Genomic DNA, 23008 nt, shown 5'->3' on the forward strand with positions numbered 1-23008 from the left:
TACAAGAATAATTTTTTAAACATTTTAAATCGGATTTTTCCCTTTAAGAGATTACTTTTGAGAGACAATTAAAAAGATTTCCAACCCTCTTCTTAAAAGCGAAAAACAAAATTGAACAATTTTTTTGAGGGGATTTGAAAAATAGGTCTACACAATTTGTTATAATTTGTTGTTCAGATAAAATATACAAAACCATTCCTTTTGATTAATCAGGAATAAAAAGGAACAAAGTTCAAGAACAAGCGAGTAAAAGAAACAACCCACACTCTATGTCATATTAACATTTAAAAAAAAAAAAAAAACAAGGAACTATTGTGTCCAAAACAAAAAACTTTAAAAAATAATAGCTTATCACAGAAAGCACAAACATGTTAAAGCCTACTCACACACGTACACTATTATAACTTAAAAAAAGTGATTAATTGTCTACACTCATTTAAAAAACATTTTGTACAACCCATTATTCATTTGTTTCCAAGAAACCAAAGAAAAATTACTTAATTAATAATTATTCAATAATTATTTTAAAATTTATTTGTCATGGTAATTTCAGTTGTATTTTTTTTTTAAAAACAATACAGTACCTTTACAAATTGTTTTGATTTGCCTCAACAAAAGATCAGGCAAAAACACCAATAAAATTTAAAGACTATAAAACTTGGTCCAATCACGCGAGACCCTTGTGACAGAATACTCAGGAAAAAGTCCTTTTTGTCACTTGATTGGTCAGATGAATATTCATGATTTTATCTCTTTGGCTGGCAGTGAGATAGCGCATCAACCAATCAAAATCATTCTTTGATGCACCCAAATCAATGGGCCAGTTAAATGTCATAGGTCAGGCTTCGGCCATTGAGCACGTCATCTTGAAGACCTTTTAAAAAGCCAAAAGCCAATACTTTTCAACAGAAAATATGGGAATATGGGAAGAGCTGCTGTTCGAAATAGCCGAGATTTGAAGGGGGCTCAACCCACACCACATACGTCCTGACTCGTAATACAATTCCCAACATAGAATATATACTTAGTATAAACAACTGGGGTACAGTCTTCCCCAGTTTAAAACAAAATCTTACTTCAAAATAACATTTCTAAAATTCCCTTCTGGATTACGTAAGGGAATGAAGACATTAAATATCTTGTTTCATGTAATATATTCTATGATGGGTACAGATTAAAAAAAATCATTACAATTTATTTTGGAATTACAACATAGCACCAAAAGAGTACTTTTTCTTTTACCAGTTTGAGGTATGAAAATTTGATATAAAAATGGCGAGTTGTGTTTTTTACCTGATGATTAAGAATTTTTTAATAATTGTTTTTACAGAAACTACGCCAGATTTGGTTGGTGAACAGTTAGAATGAACCAAAGCCTGGTAAATGAATCACCTTAGTGTGTTATCCATGAAACAGAATTGGCAATCTCATTATTGGAATCGTTTTTTTTTAAAGGCAAATAACTAAAATCCGATGTTTAAAAAAAACTTTTCTGATTGGGGTGAACTCAGATCTAAAGTGCATAGCAATGAAGTTGCAAGGTTAGTGCATAGGGCGAAGGGTGAACAAATATCCCACTGCATGGAGTAACAGATTTTGTTTTAAAATTCCAGCTATCTATACCCACTTCTGGTACGGACCCGTGACAGTCGGGAAAGCTGTCGATGTCAGGGTGGTGACCGTGCTCGTGGACGGCGTAGGGGCGCCCTTCGTTGGTACCTTCTTGGAGTCTGTGTTGTACTTAATCTTAGTCTTGTCTGGAATCACAGTGTCGTCGCTGGTGGAGAGGCGCCGCTTACGACCTTTACGCGGGGGTGGGGTCTCCCCGTTGAGACGCGCCGTTTCCTCAGCTTCTTCCTGTCGCGCCTGCATCTTACGCTCGTACTCCTCCAGCCCATGGTGACGGAAGTTCATGTGCTTGTGCTGGTAGAAGACAAGACTGATGCGGGTGGGATGTTGTCGCACTGGCTTGATGAGTGACGTGGTAGCGTGGAGCTCCCGCTTTGCAACTTCAAAGAGGACCGAGCCGTGGGTGAGAGCAATAGCCACACCTCCGATTGTTGGGTCTCGGAAGCACTCTTCGCTGTCCGAGGTGCACTCCACTTCTGTGGGCTCTTCATGTTTAGGAGAGGGCTGAGGTAGAAGAGCTGAGGCAACTGGGACTGGAGTGCTTGGGTTTGAACCCCCTGCTTCCATCATCCGGAGATGCTCCGCTATAGTCTTGGTCTTCTCATGCTGTTGCTGTTGTTGGGAGGCGGAGCCTGAGGCAGAGGCTTCATGTAACCTTGGGTAAGGCTTGGTATCATGGGGTGGATAGCTCTGGGAGAGGTCACGGCGGGTGCTATTGTGGTCTGGGTGACCTTGCTGTTGTTGCTGTTGCTGTTGCTGCTGCTGCTGCTGCTGGTACATTGCGTATTTGTGGCTGTCTGATGAATTCCTTTGTGCATCATGCGGTCTGCCCTGCGAAGCTTGCCCACCTTCACGGTGACTGAAGTTGGGATAGTCTCGATGTTGGTGACTGGCTTCTGGCGGGAATGCACTTCTTGGATCACTTGAGGACTTTCCCCGCTCATGAAACGCAGACCCAAACGGAGGCGTCCCCTGGCTGGGGTAGGAGGGGTGGTGCTCCTGGGATGGGGTGCTCTCCCGGGAGGGGCTGTTCTGAAAGACTGGCGGCCTCCAAATGCTGTCTTTGGGACCAGAGTGGGTGGTGGTTGGATGATGCCCAAGATCCTGCCTCAGACCGTTGGACATTAGACTCTGGGAATATTTGGAGTCTGCAGACGAGGCGGCTGCATTTGGTCGCGGTGTATGGTGGTCTCTGCTCAAGTCCAATTGCTCTCCCCGTGAGCTACCGTATGCTGCAGCAGCCGCAGCAGCTGCTGCAGCTGCAGCAGGATGCTGAGGGCCGTACTTCATACCATACGCACTGTACATGGCGTCTCGCTCACTCCGTCCTTGTTTCATTAAGTTCCCTAATTGGTTCATATCAGGTTTCACATCCTCCATTGGAAGTCCGCTATAGTGTGGATACCTCATGTAGGCATGCGCTACACCCGCCATGTACGGGTCATTGGCGTACTGGCTCATGAAACGTGCCAGAGCAGGGTTCTGTTGAAGCTGCTCATGAGTTGCTAGCCCGACCATGCCCGGATGGGCGTACTGGGGTAAGAACATCCTCGCCTGGTGTGGGTACATTCGTGCCCAGTCAGGATGCATCGCCGCTGCTTGGGCGGCCTGAGCCGCAGCAGCGTTCATTTGCATGGCTTCCCGCTGCATACTCTCATACATCATGGGGTGTAATCCGTGCATCTCGGGCCTCAGCCCAGCCGCAGCGGCCAGCCCACTGGGCGTCATCTCCACTCCGGGCCATGCTGCCCGGACCTGCTCTACACTCTGCTGGTAGTGTGACCACAGATGTGGTGGAATCTGCATGATCTGAACAGCTGCTGATGATGCCGCTGCCTCTTGCTTGCTGGTCGGCTTCCCAGAACTCTTCCCCTCGGCAGCTTCCTTTGTCGGCGTGAAACTAGAACTCGCACTGTGATTACTTTGGTGGTTGCTACCCTGAGGCGTTGCTGCCCTGGCGGCTGCGGCTGCAGCGGCTGCTGCAGCTGCTGCAGCACCCTTTCCTCTACTCGGACTGTTCTTATCACCATGACTGTGTCGATTGCCTCGGACCTGCGCCCCCTTTGGAATGACAGGATCCTGCTTCGGCCTCATCCTCGCCTTGTGGCGATAGTGTGTCAAGACTTCAATGGCATTACGTCTCACCTTCTCTTGTTGAGCCTCGACACTGCCGTACTCGTCTGTGTTGTCAAGGTAGTAAAGAGGCAGCACGTGCAGCTGCTCGTCGCCAGGGTCAGGCAGTCTGTCACGGATCTCTGATTTTGTTAATGTCACCACCTGCAGCACAAAGAAAATGAACATTCAGATTGCAATTAGCTTCCTGCAGTTGGATCTTTTTTAAGTAGGATTTGAAACTTTGCATGGTGGGAGAATAGTCAGCTAAGGTTTGCGGTAGCACTATGTGTAAATCTCTTTGAGTAGTGTTGGTTCTGAAATGAACCGGTGGTTGACAACCCTTTACTTCCTGAAATTGATCAGAGCATACTGATCAAAGCGATTTTGTTATTTACATTGGAAGATTTCAAAAGAAACTAATTGGGCCCAAGACTCCCTTGGCCAAATTTCATGGCATTTGTAAATCAGAAAAAAAAAGCTAAACATTTGTCTGCTAAGCAAAAAATGCAGGAAACCAGTCACAAGTTGTACATGTGACGTGATTTCTTGGCTGGTAACCTTATTCTGGTAAGAGAAATCTTGCTGTGCTTTGCTACTTTATTAAAAAAATAATCTAAGCAAAACAATATTATGCTTAGCAGAATAAGGTTACCAGCCAATTTTGTCACATATACAATGTGTGACTGGCATCCTGCTTGTTATTTCTAATCAGGGATTTTTTAAGCAGTATTTTCTGCTTAAGCAGCTCTATGAAATTAGTCTTGAAGTGTTCTTCAAGCTCAAAGACTTACCACAGTGCAGCCGTTGTTCATGTTCTGCTGATCTCTGTGGGCGTGCGCGCAGAAATCCATGCAAGATGTGACACCTGAGAACGGCCGTCCCTCACGCATTCCAAGACGGCATTCTGAGCCTTTCTTCTCAAACAAAACCTGAGATAAATGGAAGAGGAAATGTGTTATCATGGAACTCTGCAAAATATTTCACTTCATGAAAGCTTACTTGCATAACGGGTTTACAAAAGAGGGATAAAACCACGTTTCCCGCAGGCACTTAGTCTTTTAAAGGCAGTGGACACTATTGGTATTTGTCAAAGACTAGCCTTCACAGTTGGTGTATCTCAACATATGCATAAAATAACTAACCTGTGAAAATTTGAGCTTAATCGGTCATCAAAGTTGCAAGATAATAATGAAAGAAGAAAACACCCTTGTCACAAGAAGTTGTGTGCGATTTGATGGTTGATTTCGAGACCTCAAGTTCTATATCTGAGGTCTCGAAATCAAATTCGTGGAAAATTACTTCTCTCTTGGAAACTATGGCACTTCAGAGGGAGCCGTTTCTCACAATGTTTTATACTATCAACCTCTCCCTATTACTCGTCATCAAGAAAGGTTTTATGCAGATAATTTTTTTGAGTAATTACCAATAGTGTCCATTGCCAAGGGACACCAAGGCCAAGACTAGGGAAAAAAAAAAGAGGCCATGGCCTTCGTGTAATTCATAATAACAAAATATACCACCTATTTTCCAAAACGATCAAATGCACCTAGCAATAAAACAACCAAAATACATACTAACAATAGACATACCAGTCAGAAAAGAAAGAAAACATTGTAGCAACATAGCCTGGACAAAATTTACAGCAAATTCTAAAAATATACCTTCATATATATAATTTTAGGCCTGCTAAAAGTAAAATCCTCCTGTAGCATTACAAATAGAGCTTGAACAATGAGGTTAGTACAGTTTTACACCAAACATACATTGGAAATATAATTTAAGAATATCAAAATTCAAGAGGAAATACATCCAGCACAATGAAAAACAATGAAGATTGACTTGAGTGAACAAATCAATAAGACCACTGGTGAAATCACCAAATTATTAGAACAACAAAATGTGAAGGAAAATGTATAATAGCCCAGGATGATCGAGGGCGGCCTCTACATATAGGTCTCTTCCAGCCAGGAGCCGGTGCTAGGCCTTCCCCTGGTGGCGATGCTTAGAGCTTTATTAGTTGGGATGTTGTCAGCTAGGCGAGCGACATGACCGAAGCAGGCAGAGCGACGGCTGAAACCAAACTAATATAACTGAATACTTTGGACACGTACCTGATTATTGTAGGAATCGGGTGCAATCTGTTTGTACAGCGGGGATATATCGGTGGCTAATCGCTGGAAATGGTGTTCAAGTACTTCCTCCTAAAAACAAAACCAGATAACGAGAGAAGAACAGTTAGATTTAATAGATGTTAAAATTGGATTAGGGATAAAGAATATTAATTTTGGTTTTACCCATAAACACCGATGTGTGTTAGCACTTTTTACTCAGTACTTTGCCCGAGTTCTGTGAAACATCACAGGCATATTACTCAGGTGGGATTGGAATCCACGACCTTGGCAAGTCTAGAGAAGTGTCTGACCAACTACTGAGTATACAGTGCCAACACACATCACTGTACATGGGTAATACCAAAGTTGATAATAATTAGATTGTTAAGAATGCTGCTACTATTAGTCAAACATTAACCAGTCTAGGCTGGTTCCCTGTCTTCATTCTATTAAAATGAAGCCAGGTTTGACTACATGGGTTTCCCCTATAGGAAATTTTCCTCCCACTTCTAAGACTAAAATTCCTTTGTTGTCTTCTATACAAAAAGTTGGTGTGATGTTTCCCTAAGGATGCTTTGCCGACTATATAATTCAGATTCATGGTTTTGGGATTTGTAAAGAAAATTTTGATTCAAAGGTTGATTCATCTGTTGTACCTTTTCACTGTCATTGTTGTCTTGCAGCTTGAACTTTTTTGGAGTCTTGCTGCGTGCAAACTTGCAGCTGTTATAATACATCGACCACGAACAGCCGAACGAGAATGACGCCCCGCAAGACTCCGGATCAAAGCCCTGGCAGGCACAGGTTCTCCTTTGAGGGTGAAAGAAAAAAACTGTATTAATAAATAGATAAATTAACTACGTGAAGCTTCAAGTTAACATGAGCTTTGGAAGTGTGCTTTGATCAGCGAACAACGGGAGACTTTTGAGACACTGGCAACAGCAGTCATCCTGGTTCTTTTTTGGGGGGCTCTTAGCGTATGCAACTCTAAGCTTACGCATACATGCTCAGTATTGAGCAGGTAAGTCTGAGCAAGCGCACTACTGGCCCGAACTACGAAAAAGGTCTGTCCAAAAAAATCCCATTGCTGACCGGAAAAGAGTGCTGTTCCTTCATCGAATCATCTACTAGTCATGAGAATGCGATACAAAATCGCAACAAATAATTCGCAACAGTTGAGCTGTGTTCCAACTCCTCAAAACACTCGCAGCGAAGACAGCCATTTGATGTCAACATTCGCTTCGCATTTCATGAAGTATGTACAAGGCTAGACATCCGTGGATAGAAATGAAACACTTACTCTTCATTTACAGCACATCTCCGCACTGTCGGGATGGCCCCGTTGGGTAGCATCCGTGTCAGGAGGTCATACGTGTCATCTGCCTCCTTCCTCGCGCAGCCGTCCCACGCAACCAGCGCGATGACGATGTAGGCCGTCTCGCAATGGTGGCCGGGACGATTCCGCACCAGGACCAAGATCTTCTCCTCTAAACCTGAACGCCGCAGGATCTGGAAAATTAAATCAAGAAATATTCTCATCGATGTTCATCTTTTTCTACCTGGATGATCCTCTTTCTCTTTCTTTACATTTCTGGGAAAGAGAACCGTCTCTCACCTCAATTAGCCTTCTTGAGGTATGGTGGATACTATAAGAGTGCACTGTTTGGTTCGGGTGGACACGGACAGATTTACCCAAACCTAAAAATGTCTTAACTTTGTGTCCACCATATCTCAAAATGGCTTATGAAAAGTACTTTGTTTGGGTAGTTTTTAATAAACTAACCCCAAAACAAAGATCTGCATTCCTTGCAGAAAAAAATATACCGACGTGCCTATAGGGATGATGAAGCAGTATTATAAGAACTCTGTATTATTATTTCAGATCGGTGATTTTTATAACATGTGTCTGGTCTTACCCACTTAGCGATGGGACATCCCGCACTGCTCTTGCCTTCCTTTCCAGAGAAGACCAGCTTCTCCAGGCGAATGCAGCTACCTTTGTGTCCATACCTGTCAACAAACCAGAATGGATAACAAATGAATGATATGGGATTTGAAGCATTGCATGGTGAGGCATCAATGTATATTTGGCTTGAGATAATACCACATACAATTCTACTTGCTGGGTAGATTATGTTCTTTTGAGATTTTGTCTTGCTTTATACTCTTATTATAACATCCCTTACTTTCATTGGTTTAGGGCGCCACATGATGTCTTAGTTTTACTAGAAACGGCGGCCGTGTGATAGTGCATCGTTTGCCGTGTGATAGTCCGACGACTAACACACGGCCTGAAGTACCCAGACGCCTTTTTACCAAACTAGAACCCAATCAGTGGTGCGTCTGTATATCTGAAACCAAATAGTCTGTTGGGGTGTTATAAAACAAATATTGACTACTTTTACTCGTGCTATGGTTAAAACACCGACTCCCTCAGTGATCCCGGACCATTCCAAATAGAACGCTCCGGGGATCACCACGGGAGTCGTAGTTTTAACCATAGCACTCGAAGCAGTAAATATTTGTATACTAGTGCAGAGTAGGCAGACTTCGGGAGACTTCTCTACTACTGCCGTAGTAGAATATAAAGCAAGAGTTTCCCATCACAGAGAATGAGTGAGATGATGAGACAACCACCTACCTCTTCTCGACAAGCTCTCTGATGGCTTGAACTGACCGTCCTGATCCAAGATGTGTGTAGTACGGTGCTTCATCGCGATCATTCTCTGTGTAGCAAAATAAAACACAATTTGAGTTTAGTGGCACGGTTGTAAGCTTCTTGTTTCAAAAACGGGCATATCTAGAAAATATGTAGAACTAATAAAAAATCCTTCAGAGATTTTCCCTCTAGTTTTTACTAGAATTTAATGCATTAAGTAAGACTGGACCTCTGATGTTTAAGGTAAAACGCCCAACAAAACAATAAAACGCACAGATGTGTACGTGGGGCGCACAGGTTTGGCCAGTGAACGGCTGTTTTTTTTTACCTCTAGGTGAGGGCGCCCTACTGATATGACATCATGTGCAACATTAGAATATCCAGAGAGTGTAAGTTGAACTCACCTAAGCATCCACAATCAGGCATCTCCTCTTTCTGGTCATCCTCCAGCATCTTACGGTGCAACTCAGCTGGCGTCAACTTCCGCGGCGTCAAGTCCTTGTCTGTGGGTTTGATCTCCGTCTTCTCCTCTCTGGGCGCGGGCTTTGTCGACGACGCCAACAGCGTTTGGCTGGGAAGAGGGAATAGGGACCTACCGGTGGATTTCATCCCGGCCGAAGCTGATATACCGCTCTGCGAGGTCGATGGCATGACACCTGGTACTGGCATGCCCGGGAAGGCACCGGTGCACATGGAAATCGGAGGTAGCGTCACCCCGAGTCTACTCTGCTCCAATTTGGGAAGCTTGGATTCTGATTTTGACTTGTCCGACTTGTGAGACTTGTGCTTCTTCTCCGACGGCTCTGACTTGGTATGCGTCTGAACCGCCGAGACCGATGGGGATGGCGATTCCGAGGATGGGCCGCTACTGGGTAGAAAGGTTGGTAGTGAGCGCTTTTCATGAGGGCGCTGTTCGTGCAGTCGCGGTTCGTGATTCCCTGAGAAGTGCGTGGGTGGGAAGGGAAAGTGCCTTGCTGATATTGAGGAGCTTAGGGAAAGAAGGGATTCAGCAGCATCTGCAGGAGACAGTGCTTTTCTCTCCATGGAGGGGGATTGCGATAACACTGGGGTTGTGATGCTGTTACCTTTGTAGTCAGGTGTACTCCTGTCCTGAGTGTGGTTGATGGCAGCTGCTGACTCGGCTTGCTTGGAAGAACCAAGTGTTGGAAAGGTGAAGGAAGATGGGTAGGACTGTAGGCTGGTCGGACGGGGGTGACCGCTGTTCAGCATTGGTGGTTGTGCTTCCTTTGCGGCCGAACTCTGCATCTGGAGCTTCTTGTCAAAGTAATGTCCGTGCATGGGTGGCGACGGGCTCCCCGTGGGCTTACTGGATGCTGTAATGGGTGCCACTGGGTAACTTGGACCCTTTGCTGATGGCGGGTTGGTCATTGCATTGTCTGGCTTTGCAGCTGCAGCATAGGCGTACTTTGCATGAGGGTGGTGGTGATGAAGTGGGTGGGCGGGTACAGGGATACCCATTGGCTCCCCGGGTTCTTTCTTTACCTGGGGTCCGTCACTCCCCGCCTCCTTTGGCTCCCTCCGCCCTTCCCCTAACCTGTCCCCTACGTTGGGTTTTGTCAGCTCCGTCTGAGGGAAGTGGTTCATTTTGGGGTAGCCTTCGGTCCCGCTGAACCCGTTCACTAGGGGAGGGGCGGGGGGCCAGTTCATGTTGGGAGCGGGTTGGCCCGAGGGGTCCTGTTTGATGAAGTCCGGGGCGGTACTGTTGTGCATTGGAAGGGTGGTGGTTGGCGAGTTGTGGTTCTCCGAAGGGCCATTCTGCATTTGAAGAAAAAAAAGCAAAGCAGATATTTAGTTGAAAATTTCAACAGTACAGTTAGCGCTCCAAGAACCAGAGTTTATAAATAAATTTAAAGCATTGCTTGCCCATGGATCTGACAAAATAGTTTAGTTGTGCTGCGGCAATTTGTTGTACATTTTAAGTACATTTCCAGAGTTACATCATGAGATGCAGTCCCTAATCTTTTATTGAATTTAAAGAAAATTCCTGGAATGGCAGACATGCGTCTTCAGGGACTGGCTAAAAACAACCGCGATGACTTAAGATGCTGGTCAGACATAAAATATCTTAGTTGAAGGTCTTTGTGCACTAACAAAATGTTTGTTTAAAATATAGGGTTACTGCTAACAAAAAAAAATCTAAAACTGGATCCAGATCTTACAATTGTTTTCACATGCCAGGCTGACATTCTTAAAAAAGTCAATTAAAATTTTAGGACTACGATGTTGTCAAAGGGTGTCCAATTTTGCTGGAGCTAACCAACTTAATCTCATCATTTTGTTTTTGACATTTACAAATCCTGCATTATCTTTCTTTAAGGCCAGCCGAATTCTAAATATATAACAAAATAAACCAATAAAAAAAAAAAAAAGACAAGGGCAACGGATAAATTCACTAACAACCCAACAGAAATCTATCCTTCTCGAAATCCTTTCGGTGGTGCAACCACTCAAAATGACACACTCTCCCCTCCTCTTTCTCTTTAAGTCCAGGATCACGCTCGGGTTTCGCATTAAGCCCTCCATGAATTCCAATTAATATCATCGATAATGTGTCGCTAAATCGCCGACGAAGTACGAACTGATATTAAAATGTGGGCAGGCGTGGAGTAGGGGACGGTATAAAAAGAGTGGAGAGCCAGGGAAGAAATAAAAAAAAGTGAAGAGGGAGAGGAAAAAAAGAAGAGTGGAAAGGCAGGAGGTATATTGATGGAACATGATGAGATTGGAAATGGCAAAGGGTTTGGGTTCGGGGGGGGGGGGGGGGGGGGGGTAATCGGTTTTGCGTGCTTGTCTTTTCTCCAAGCAATCACCTGCTATCTTTTTTTTAAGGCCTTGAGGGGAAACGACTGTATGACGCAAGAGGCGACGGTGAATCTGATCCTCCAACTCATGGTAGTCAATATGTAGAGGTTTATCTTTTTGCAAAATGGTCAAAAATGCAGTAAGGTTTTCCTTGGGTTACTAAATAGGCAGGTTTCTTAAACGTTGCTATTGTACTCAATTGTAGTTGTTTGATCTTTAAGCATGTTAATAATGTAATTTGTTAAATAAAAGTCCATAATCTAAACTGTTTTTATTTTGTCAGAAACTTGATTTCTTACATATATAATCACACTTGTTGTTACTTCCAGATAATCTGTTCAGTTTTCATTATTTAGTAATCATATTTGTTTCACTTTTTTCAGTAAAATCTGAAGGTGAAGAAAGATAAATAAAAAACAACAACAAACTGAAATCAGGGAACAAAATCTCATCCAGCTTGAACAAATCAGGGAACAAAATCTCATCCAGCTTGAACAAAAAAATGTTGTCTGAAAAGTGTAATAAATATTTTGTTACATTTTTGGGGGTAAAAATAAAAAATGAAATAAAAGTTAAAACAATTTAAATTACATTATTCAATCCAAACCTGGAAAAGAAAACCAAAAACAAAGGATAAAAAAAAACCGCACACACACACAACTAAACCTCAAGCTTAATTTTACACTACTATGACAGACCTTGGAGATAAAAAAATATATATAAATATTCATTGTGCTCCCGCTCTGTTGTCTTTGTGCCTTTGGCAATTTCCGTGACTCATATTAAAACATGTGCTATATAGCTTCACCATCGAAACAAGCTGCCGATCTAAAGATTATTATGCGCTGTAACACGCTGTTATTAATACCCCTGTGTGTGTGTGTTCCGCTGGAAAAGAATCGCATAATGAGGTCGGCTTAGCAAGTTGACCTTTGGTATTAAAAATATAGTAATAAATAGAAGAGAAAATTGTTGTCATTATGTGTGTGTGTTCATCCACGCAGATGATGCGTGCCGCATTGTGCACTGTGGATGAAGGGAGTGCAAATGTGTGTGCTTAGTAAATGATGGTGATATTATGTTTTACAATAATCTGATCGGACTATCACAAATTTGGGGTTAAAAGTCACTGCTGTTCTGCACATAAACACTATTCTGTCAGTAGAGCTGATGTTTTTTTCCTCTTCTTTTTATCTGATTGTTCATTCACGGAAAAACATTTATGTACAATATCCTTTGGACTTGCATCTGATTTCATAAACTAGGATTAATCCTGTCTTCAGTTAGGATGGGTTCAATGCGTCCTAACGTCTATGGGTTGAGGAACTAAACTTGACCTAAGTCCTAAGAGTAATCTGAATTTTGTAAAAATGTTTTTTTTTTAATTTTTTTTTTTTAGCATTAAGCCTACTTGTACCTGGATACAATAATAGTGTACTACACATGTATACATGAGGAACTACATGTACATGTACAATGTACACAAACAATGTTTAATAATCCTGAACCCCTAAAGACCTACATGGTACAATCCACATAATGTTATGTAAATTTATTCAAATGATGTGATAGTCGTTCCCAATCACAGGTAATGCAAACCCTTATTAAATCAATACAATCCAGCTGCATGCATAATGGACACACAGTATTTAATCATCCTGTTACAAGGGTACTATAAATTCACTATCAGTATCACACATTTTTGTTGTGCATGTTTGAAAATGACACTGCTGTGTTGAAAATAAGGAACTTCCTGTCAGTAAAAGTGTTGTGTCCGGTTGGGACAAGCCAGGGAATTAATCTATGTTCCTTCCTGGTCAACACACACATTGCGGATTGCACTTAAATTATATTCAACCATGCACTGCCATCGATTATTTTTTTTAAATCAAAATTTTAAAACCACATAAAATAATGAGATTGTTCACATTATTATTATTATTATAATCAGCTGTTATGGCACAACAGTGCAACAACACTTCTAGATGGACTTGGAGTAACAATTAAGCAAAGCATTGACTGGGACTTTTAAGACCTGCTGTCCCACATCTGTTTGTATAGCAAATTTATTTTGATATATACAATAATATATGAAAATAATATAGGGCTACAATATGCCTGATTGTTTTGGGAGTCACTAGGATTACTCTAACCATAACTATCCTGTGTGTCATACAGTGTAGTGCGCATTTGAGGCGACGCAGCAGCTACACGCTTACATGGACTTTATTTTTGACATCCAATTTAAGACTTTCCAATTTAAGACTTTCCAATTTAAGACTTTCCAAAATGGAGAGCATGGCAGTAACTAAGGCCAAACTTCCATAATTTGTGTCCAGAATCCTGAAAGAAAAATCACAGGGAAAACCTTGGAGTGCACTAGGTTTATAATGTACGCTGATATCTGCATGAACTGCATACATGTTAAAGAGTGAGCTTGTACAAACAGTCTTAAGTAAACTTTAAATACGCTTTGATTATGTAATTCAGTGATAACATTCTTATTGATTGGTATTGCAGTTCGTTTGGTCCCAACTCATGTGAGCTAATGAGCAGTTTTAAGGTCTCAATTTTTTGTTTTGTGTGTGTGTGCAGGGAACTACATAGCACTATGCTACAACTTACTGTTGGTTTAGAAAGCGGCCTTCAAGTGGCAGAGACTAATGATTGTTTGTGAGAAGATTTCACTAGGGACCTTGGGCAGTCCAAACAAAGTTGTCCTTTCACACAAAGTGCAATTTGTAAAATGTCACAACCATGCTAAAACGAAGAACAGGACACCTGCTAAACTGCTGTCATGTGACGACACTTGGTGGAGAGCAGACCTACAACATGTATTTGTAAAGCCTGGTTCATACTTCCTGCAAATGCGATGTAACAAATTCGCAAACGTACAATTTGGAAGAGCTGTAGGCAACTCTTCTAAATTGTCCTGAAACAGTCCTCCTCCCCCCCCCCCAAAAAAAAAAAAAATACAATAAGCTATTGTAGGCCTAATCATTTTATTAAAAATATCAAAAATATTAAATGCCTGGATCAGTTTAAATTTGTTTTTGATCATCTTTAATAATTAGATGATATTTGCTTTCCAACAGATATTTTAATTGGCGTCAAGTATTGTCAACAGTGCATGACGCAAAGAAAGCACAAATGTAAGTAATAATAGTTGTGTTTCTTTCTTTGAATAAATACCGTTGGAAATATCAATATTTTCCTTACGTTTAAAGTTCTACTTGATTGCAACCCGCACCCCTCTAAACTCTTTGTATAATGATTAACTTTGGACGGTTCTTACAGTAAGTCATCCACAACACAACTTCTTGGAAACCTTCCTTTTTTTTCCCATCCAGATTATACATGATCCTTCTTGAAAATGGTGTCCCATACCACCAATAAACGAGCAATCCACAATTGACAATGTATGCTTCATGCCCCTGGGAGATTACACTCAGACACTTGCACCCCCATCAACCCTGGCCTGGACCAGGAGGGTACTCTCTCCTTAACGAGATGGCTAGACAGCAGTTACACCAGACACAACAATGAGCAGCAATACACCAGCGTTCTCTCGTAACAGTTCCTGGTCCGCTGGCCAAATGCCAGTTAAAACACCCGAGGACCAGTCAATATTCTCTCCAAGTGGTTCGGTTGGCTAGCTCATTGTTGAAAATGTCCCAATTAATATCAAGTACAGAAAGCGAAAAAGCTGGACAAAAGAAGAAACTAGTATAAATAAATAGTAATCTTGCGGGTACCACCATGTGTATTTCTTTAAGGGTGAGTGTTGGCTCTGAAAAGAGCCGGTTGAATCTCGACGTTTCGAACAGTATACTCTGCTCGTCTTCAGAGCCAACACTCACCCTAAGAGATTTTCACATGGTTTTACCCGCAAGTTTACTATTTATTTGTAGTTTCTTCTTATGTCTCAACACCATGCAAAGCTTCAAACAATACTAAGCTGGACAAAGTGAAGGAGACGGAGGAGTGAGGACTACTGAAATGACAAGCTAACTTGTCCTGCTGGCTAGTCACTGAAACTGTCAGTGCACCATTCTCATCACCCTGGCTACCAGCTAAATCCTCCTACATGTACAGCATAACAAAGGGACAACCCACTGGTGCCCTGCTGCTGACCCATGGCCCTTGGCCTTTAAGGATGAAAAGGGGGGGGGGGGTATATCGACAGAGGCTCCACATGATTCAATCTCTTCCTCCAGCACCAATCAAAACAAAATTATCACTGTGGTTCCCAAAAGCCTAAGCGCCACAGAGAGAGACAAACGTGTTGTCAGCTGCAGCCAGCCCTCGGGTTTTATACATAAACACACCTGCTAGCTGATTAATAACCCTTGACCTTTAGCAAATACAAATATTTGATCGTATACGTTGTTGGGCTGAGAGTAAAGGCTGACCTGGGCGCAATTTCATAAAGCTGTTAAGCAGAAAATACTGCTTGACAAATTTCTTTGCTTAGCAAATATTCAGTTGGGCACAAGCCACAACAAGGCCAACTCAATGTAACAAGGGATGTTAACCCTTTTCTGCTATATAAGCAATAATATTCTGTGCTTAGTAAGTCTTTGTGCTTACAGGCTTTATGAAATTGGGCCCTCATATATCTCCACCCCCCCCCCCCCCCCCCAACCATCTCCACAATTTCATTAGATTGATTGTCTTCCAATGCCGGCAGGGAAAGGATGCTGTGCTAATACAAATAACTGGACTAGAAAATTACTCTTGAAATTGAAAAAAGTATAAGACACAAGCGGAGCACAAAGTGCACATGAATTGGATCCTGCATCCTTGATCTTTGTCTACACATGAAAGCACAAGTCCGCAGGAAAACAGTGAAAATGTGCAATGTTGATGTTCAGGGGATTATTTCGTCCAGCAGTTTTGCATAGCAGTACATTTACAGTAGACACAACTTCTTTTGCACACTGAATGCTCATATTGAGCAGCAAATCCTGAATTTTGAGTAGCAATTGAAACACTTTGTGTAGCATTTTGCTCTGCTATGTACACAGGAAATCATTCACTGACATTCATTTGTAAAGTACAGGTAGATGTTTACTGTAAAGCGGGAGAAACGAAACCAATGTTCAGTACAAACAAGAACAAATAGTAAACTAACTGTAAACTTTATGTTGCATTTCATTTCCTTGTTTGTGCAAGCCAAATATTCTCAATTGATATAATATAGGTGCCCTTTGTCTCCACTGGAAACGCATTCACATGTGATCGACTGTTTGCATAATGTGTTCAAATGTGTTTCAATGTTTGTCACTGCCAACAAATCAACTTAGACAAGAAATACCTCAATTGGCAAAAACAGGTTACCGGACAAAAACCATTCCAGAAAGAACAATGAATGGACAATGACGTCTTTATAAACACTGTTTTCAAAACATCTTTAATTTAATTTTTTTTTTTTTTTTTTTAATGAAAACAAATAATAATATGGGTAAGGAAAGGAGATGACCAAAAGAACAGTTGTGAACAAGTGTAAACTTAAAACCCAAATATCTCTTCCGTCATCCTTGACACAATTCATAGCTATTGGCTGGGATTTCCCAACCCAGATATTTTTAAGTTGGTATAAATAACCGACAAGAACACATACTTCCCGACAACGTAACGTCTCAAAATAACCCGCCTACGCTTCTGATCTAACAGTGCCGCCCAACACATGTTATGAATGACCCAGTTTTATCTGGCTCGTGCCAAATGGGGAAACCCCCCCCTTCAATATGTTGGATACAATCGGGAGTAGACGTGTTTGTCCGACTGACGTTTGCGGTTGCATCACTCCCTGCGGGTTAACTCATTGCCGGAATCATCGAGACCCCCACATTAGCGGAGGTTGCTCACAAGCGCTTTGAGAGTTGATAACCTGACCTTCACCCCCGACGGATCAGCTTAACAAAGCCGCGCTGATTTCCCGATCTTGTTCTGGTCACTATCTTGATTAATGTGATTATGTAATCAAAGACACTGCGCTGGCATAGATTGTTTTCATACTTCACAGCAACGCTCACACAGGACGCTCACACAGGACTGAACAAGCAGTGATTGTCGTTAACCTGTTCAGTGACTGGCCGGCAGGACCGTTAGCTTTTCATTTTACTACTCCGTCAGCTTTTCGTCTTTTAAAGGGCCTTTGGTAGGCGGACCACTGTTGTTAAGGGAAAATTCAATCAGCTACAATCAACATCAACGAATGGGAATGATCAGCTGATCGGAGCCAAAGAATCACAGCGATTGTTACAGACGTTGTGGAGACTCTCAACAAGTTGCAGGGATCTCTTTCTCTGATGGTAGTGATCGACCCACATTTTTGGCAAAGGGCCACCACAAAGGGGATAACCCCTGTCTGGAATAATATGAGGTTTGGGGAAAACCCCGACATGAGGTTAGGGTCGTTACATTTTTTACTACGACTCCAGAGGGCCGTCTCAGGAGTCTAAAAAGGAGACAGCAAAATCAATGCCATCTGACGGAGGGCAGGAACTTTACTAGCATGACAAGACATTTATCTGATCTGATTAACCTTATTGTCCAGTTAAGAGGTGTAGCTTAAGTTTAGATGCAAGTTTAGAAGAAACTTCACAAAGCTGCACGCATTGGGTCCCGGTTGCGCCTAAATGCAGCACAAAACTGTTTCTGTTATCATGTATAGATCACTACAATTATCTTGTCACTGGAGTGGGGGGGGGGTGGGGGGGGGGAGAGGGAGGGTAAGCTAGCTTCTCCCAAAACCACAAGGCCATTAATACACCCAGGATTCACCTTAACGGACTGCATTGCGCAATGTCTGGCTCCATTAAATGATGACCCCAAACGAACTCAACCGGTAACTTACAGAGGACAACGAAGGTCCGTCTGTTCCTCCTGAACACACCTGAACACACCAAAGGGGGTCCTTGATGGGTTCAGGGGAACAAAGGGTGTAGCCAAGGAAACTGGGTGTTAATGGGTGTTAGTGGAGGTCTGTGCACTGTCTGGAGTGGTTCAATATGTAGTAGGCCTTCATGTAATATATGGGCCTTGTTACATGATGCATTTTTGTTACATTCAACTTCAGTCCTGATACTTCACTGAGGCAACGAAGTCAATTGCCTCCATGCCCCCCCCCCCCCATCATAATGGCTTAGTGCCCTTGAAATGCTCCAGTAGAGTGCCCTTGCCCTTTCAAAAACAAAGCTTACAGGCCTGCAACTTGGGAGGCAAATGTAACTGAGCAGCACATCGCTAAAGATTTTTGGGCTGCGCATCCAATGTTGACGACAAGTTTTACTATGGACAAAGACTCCAGTTCCAAAAGATGGCTTCTTCTTCAATGTTTTCAACTAAAGTTTTTAATCATTAATTTTTTTACTCTCTGGGTCTGTCTGTTTTTTTTCTAAATCTTTTTCTTTCAGGTTATTTTTGGCAGTTTTTCTGTTAGGACCCCAGTTGAAATAAGTTAAGTTATTGGCTTTTAGGGCTGTTAATTTTGTGCAGTTTTTCTAGTTTTCTAATTTGGTTGATTTTATTTCTTTGTAACCTCCTGGTGCTGTGTGTGTATTTTTATGTTCTTCATGTTGCATTTTGGTTGGTAAGTAGTTTGCAATCCCAGCTAATTCTATTTTCTCAATTACATTACACCTGATTCAAATCAAATCAAGTCAAATTCAGTTCAAGCTAAAATCCAAATCAAATCAAATCAGATCAAATCAAATAAATTCAACTCAACTCAAATCAGATCAAATCTAAATCAAATTCAAATCAAACCAAATCACACTAAGCGTTCCCATGGCTCTACACTCCACTGACCAGCAGAAAGCAATGACTTCAACACCACAGGACGCAGAAGGCTTTTTCAATAACAGGGATACATATTTGTGAGCTGATTATTGTCTCCACCCATGCATGGAATGCTACTCCAGGAATGCAGTTATGGTTTGGGTAAAACAAAATCTCATAATAAATGCAGGAGAGATGAGGGTACATGTACACAGCCTGTATGTAAATATTATACGCTGTCAGATAGCCAAAAATAGCCTGCATATTTTATGATCTGGACACAAAGCTGGGTCCAATTTCATAGAGCTGTTTAATGGAATACCTGACTCTGTGGTTAGCAATGGTGATCTGGGCCTGCTGGTCCAAAACCTTCTTAATCCTTCACTTTGATAATTGTATATAGCAGGAATTGGGACCGTTAATATAACAAATATAAACAAATTAGATGGAGGTCATTACATTCTGAAGAAATGTTTCCAAGTCTGACAAGACAAGAAGCCTGTTATTAACCTTAAAATGTTGTGCATTATTCGAAAAAGAGCATTACCACCCCCCCCCCAAAAAAAAAATATATGCTCTGCACAGACTGCAACTCCCCCTTGAAGTGTTCCTTGCAAACATAAGCGCTGGAGTCTTGATTGAGAAGACAATATTATCGGATCTCGATAAACTCTCGATGACGTCAAGCCTCGGCCGAGGAGACCTTGGGGGGGGACATGACCCCTGAACGAGGAGCGTAAATATAGCGCGACAAGAGTCTACTTTGTGATTCATGTATAGTATTAACCCAGCGATATTATTCACAAGAAGGGTGCCCTACACTAGCCTGAAGGTATGCTGCAACACCGATGCTGGGAAGGTGATGGCCATTTTAGAAATTACAAAAAGATGAAGGGGAACGAGGAAAAAGAAATCAATTTTATCTCCCTCTTGCCTGGACGGGTACAGCCACTCAGGATATTTCATCTCAGAACAAAATTGCCTGCTGCGACAGCCTTTTAAAACAGCTTGAATTTAACAAGCAAAGAATAGCTTGAATTTAACAAGAAATATTATATTATCTCCTAAATATATCAGCACTGTAATCGTATTTGTTTTAACTGTATTTGTTTTGTTGGCATGATAAATGAGTCTTTGTAAAGCACATACGTATCTGTTTTCTTTATGAATCTAAATTGTGGCAGGGTTTATCTATCAATGTCTAAGATTGCCTTATCAGGGTAATTATATTTTGATATAGATTATATTTGTCAAGTCTTTTTTGTTTTGTTCAGAGTTTGTAACAGTAACTAACGGAATCAGGGTGATCATTTTCAGATAGGCCGAATATTTCTGGAATTGGTTTCATCTGCTGTTGTTTAGTTTTTAAAATTTGGTCAGTGCTTTTGAGGTAGTTTCCAACTAGGGCGCTCTTATATAACTTTATCGCATTTATTTATTTATTAATTTATTGTAAGTTCTACAATGTGTCCAATGTTTTGTTTCCGAGGAAAAACTAGAAGACACCTTACTTCATACTAACCCCTAAAGTAAACTCACAAGGAATGTCCTGGCTATTTATGACGCTGGCCACACAAATTAACACAACACAGTTAACCAGACTGTGGTAAAACAACAATGACTTAAATGTTTCCCCTAAAACAGACCTTAAAGTACTGTATGCTCCCCTTTGCCTGGCCAAAACCCACAGGGAAGAAAACAAAAAAACCTGGCACACTTCTAAAAATGTTCACATTTGACTACTGTACCACAAATAATAAGTCCCCAATAGGGTCTAACTATACCATACCAGAGTATCAAACATGTTCCAAAGGGGCACTGTTTTTTCTTTTGGCTGACAGATGGTGATATGAAACAAACATGACAACAACTGTTGTTTAAGTAGCGGTTAAACACACCCAGGCACACCTCCTGAGAATTTAACAACTCTGGGTGTTGACAGCCGACGGCAAGCCCACAAATTTCTTGAAACTGAAAACTCCCAGCAAGCCCGAATAAACAAAAAAATTATAACAAAATAAAACACAGATTTGCAACTTGAAACTTTGAAAGAAAGAAGAAAAACACACCCAAACAAACAAGAACAGGAAACAACCTTCGACCCTTTCTCTCACCAGAGCTGCCAACATTTGCATTGGCAACAGGGAGATTGTGTTCTACAGTCAGAGAGATGTTAAGAATTAATTTAACAAAGCAAGGAACAAGTTTCCATATTCAGGGAGATTTTTCCAATTCGTTCAACAGAATATGGAAAGATTGCTTTATTTTCAAGTTTGGAAATCCAAAAAGACCAGCTGACAGAAGTCTACAAACGAACCCTTCGGACTTCGAAATTTTGAGATGACGGAAATATCGTGCCTGTAAAAAAACATAAAGGACCGTTTCTTTGTAAGAGTATCAACCACTAACTGGTTGAAGGTCTCCAACACCTCTACTCCAAAAAGGTTGTTTGCTCCTACAAGACCCCGGAGGGACAAGTTCACAACTGCCTGTTACATTACATTTCGTCCAGCGACACCTCCCAGACTGAAGCGATAATTGGTGACTGTTGTATTTAGATGGGTACAAGTTCCCCCCTTCTCTCTGAGTTAGTTATGATAGAGCCAAAAGGGCACTCTGAGTGACTTAGGGTGCCATTCAGCACAGTCAGTGATAACGAATTTCAATTTTTCTTCGACATTGTTGAACAGTGCAAGGGGAGGTCAATAGCAGAGCTATTTTTCACAACTACGAGGTTTTTCGAATTTTATTTAACCAAATAGGGAAAAAGTGTTCATACTCAGGGACATTTTCAAATTTGCTTATTTGACTATGGAAAGATTTGACTATGGAAAGATTGGTTGATTTTCAGTGAACTTTCTGCAGAAGCAGGGAGAGTAATAGCAATGTAGCCACGGTAGCATTCTTATCAAATCGACACCCAACCATCGCCTCTGATAACGGGAGTGCGCAGAATTGACTTTTTTATCAAACATTTCCTGCAGGATATCCTTCGAGATATATCAGGTCCCACAAATTGTTATCTTTTAATGAATTTTCAAGAAGGAAATTCTAATTTCAACATTTGAACAAGAGGGTGAATCTATTCCCCAGGTTGGGTCTCCCAGCCACTACCCCGAAACTCCACGCTGGACAAACCTGTGGAAGCAGGACCAACTATTACGGGAGGGTTTACCTATGGTAATTACTCCAAAAATTAAAGATCATAAAAGATAACTGTAAAAACTACTGGAGAGATGTTGATATTATTATAAAACGTTGTTCGAAACAATAGTTTTAAAGATAGCCTAGAGGTCATTGTTCAAAACCAGCCCTGATACTTCACGACGGCAATTGTCGTCGTTGCCCCTACTGATTGCCGCAATGCCCTTCAAAAACCCAAATTTTTCACGGCAATGATTGCCGTGCCCTTTTCTCATCATTGCCGCCGTGCCCTTCCTCCCGAAAACAAATTATATTTAACGTTGTCAAAGTTCGAAAATAAGCCAAAAAGTCCCGATGTCTGTGTAAATTTCACGCAACGAAATAGACCCCAATTTCACGCACGTAAGGCACAACAGCAGATTTCAGGCCCGTTAGTCGTTGTTCTTTGCGTGCGACAAAAAAATACTCAAAACATCGAACGCTAGAGGGCGTTTCAGAACAAAGCGATAGCGTGAGATTAAACGCCCTCTAGTGGTAAAATTACGCGAACCAACGCTAAACGCCTTGAGACAAAGACTCAACGTGTCTGTGCATGCTGGGATAGTGGTTTTCCCCATGCTTGGTACATGTGATGTACCATCATGTACAGCATAGTCGTCGCGCACCGCATGCATTTATTCTGTCAACATCGTGTCAAAATGGAGCAGTTACGTGGGAATTTTAGCGTCTCTACGAAAAACTA

At 41.7% G+C, this 23008-nt stretch overlaps 1 protein-coding gene across 2 annotated transcripts in view; it reads right to left on the minus strand.

Moving 5' to 3' along the window:
- Positions 1 to 543: 543 nt before the first annotated feature.
- Positions 544 to 23008, minus strand: part of LOC117303674 (methylcytosine dioxygenase TET2-like) — a 34860-nt gene continuing 12395 nt past the window's right edge. For both annotated transcript variants that reach the window (XM_033787931.1, XM_033787930.1), the window contains 8 exons: positions 8919 to 10290; positions 8497 to 8581; positions 7772 to 7865; positions 7156 to 7364; positions 6512 to 6665; positions 5856 to 5945; positions 4536 to 4673; positions 544 to 3906 (listed from right to left, as the gene is read on the minus strand). In XM_033787931.1, the coding sequence (XP_033643822.1) occupies positions 1618 to 3906; positions 4536 to 4673; positions 5856 to 5945; positions 6512 to 6665; positions 7156 to 7364; positions 7772 to 7865; positions 8497 to 8581; positions 8919 to 10290 (4431 nt within the window). In that variant the 3' untranslated portion in view covers positions 544 to 1617. The remainder of the gene's footprint in view (positions 3907 to 4535; positions 4674 to 5855; positions 5946 to 6511; positions 6666 to 7155; positions 7365 to 7771; positions 7866 to 8496; positions 8582 to 8918; positions 10291 to 23008) is intronic.

This window comes from Asterias rubens, chromosome 20 (assembly GCF_902459465.1).
Source record: "Asterias rubens chromosome 20, eAstRub1.3, whole genome shotgun sequence".
Lineage (NCBI taxonomy): Eukaryota > Metazoa > Echinodermata > Asteroidea > Forcipulatida > Asteriidae > Asterias > Asterias rubens.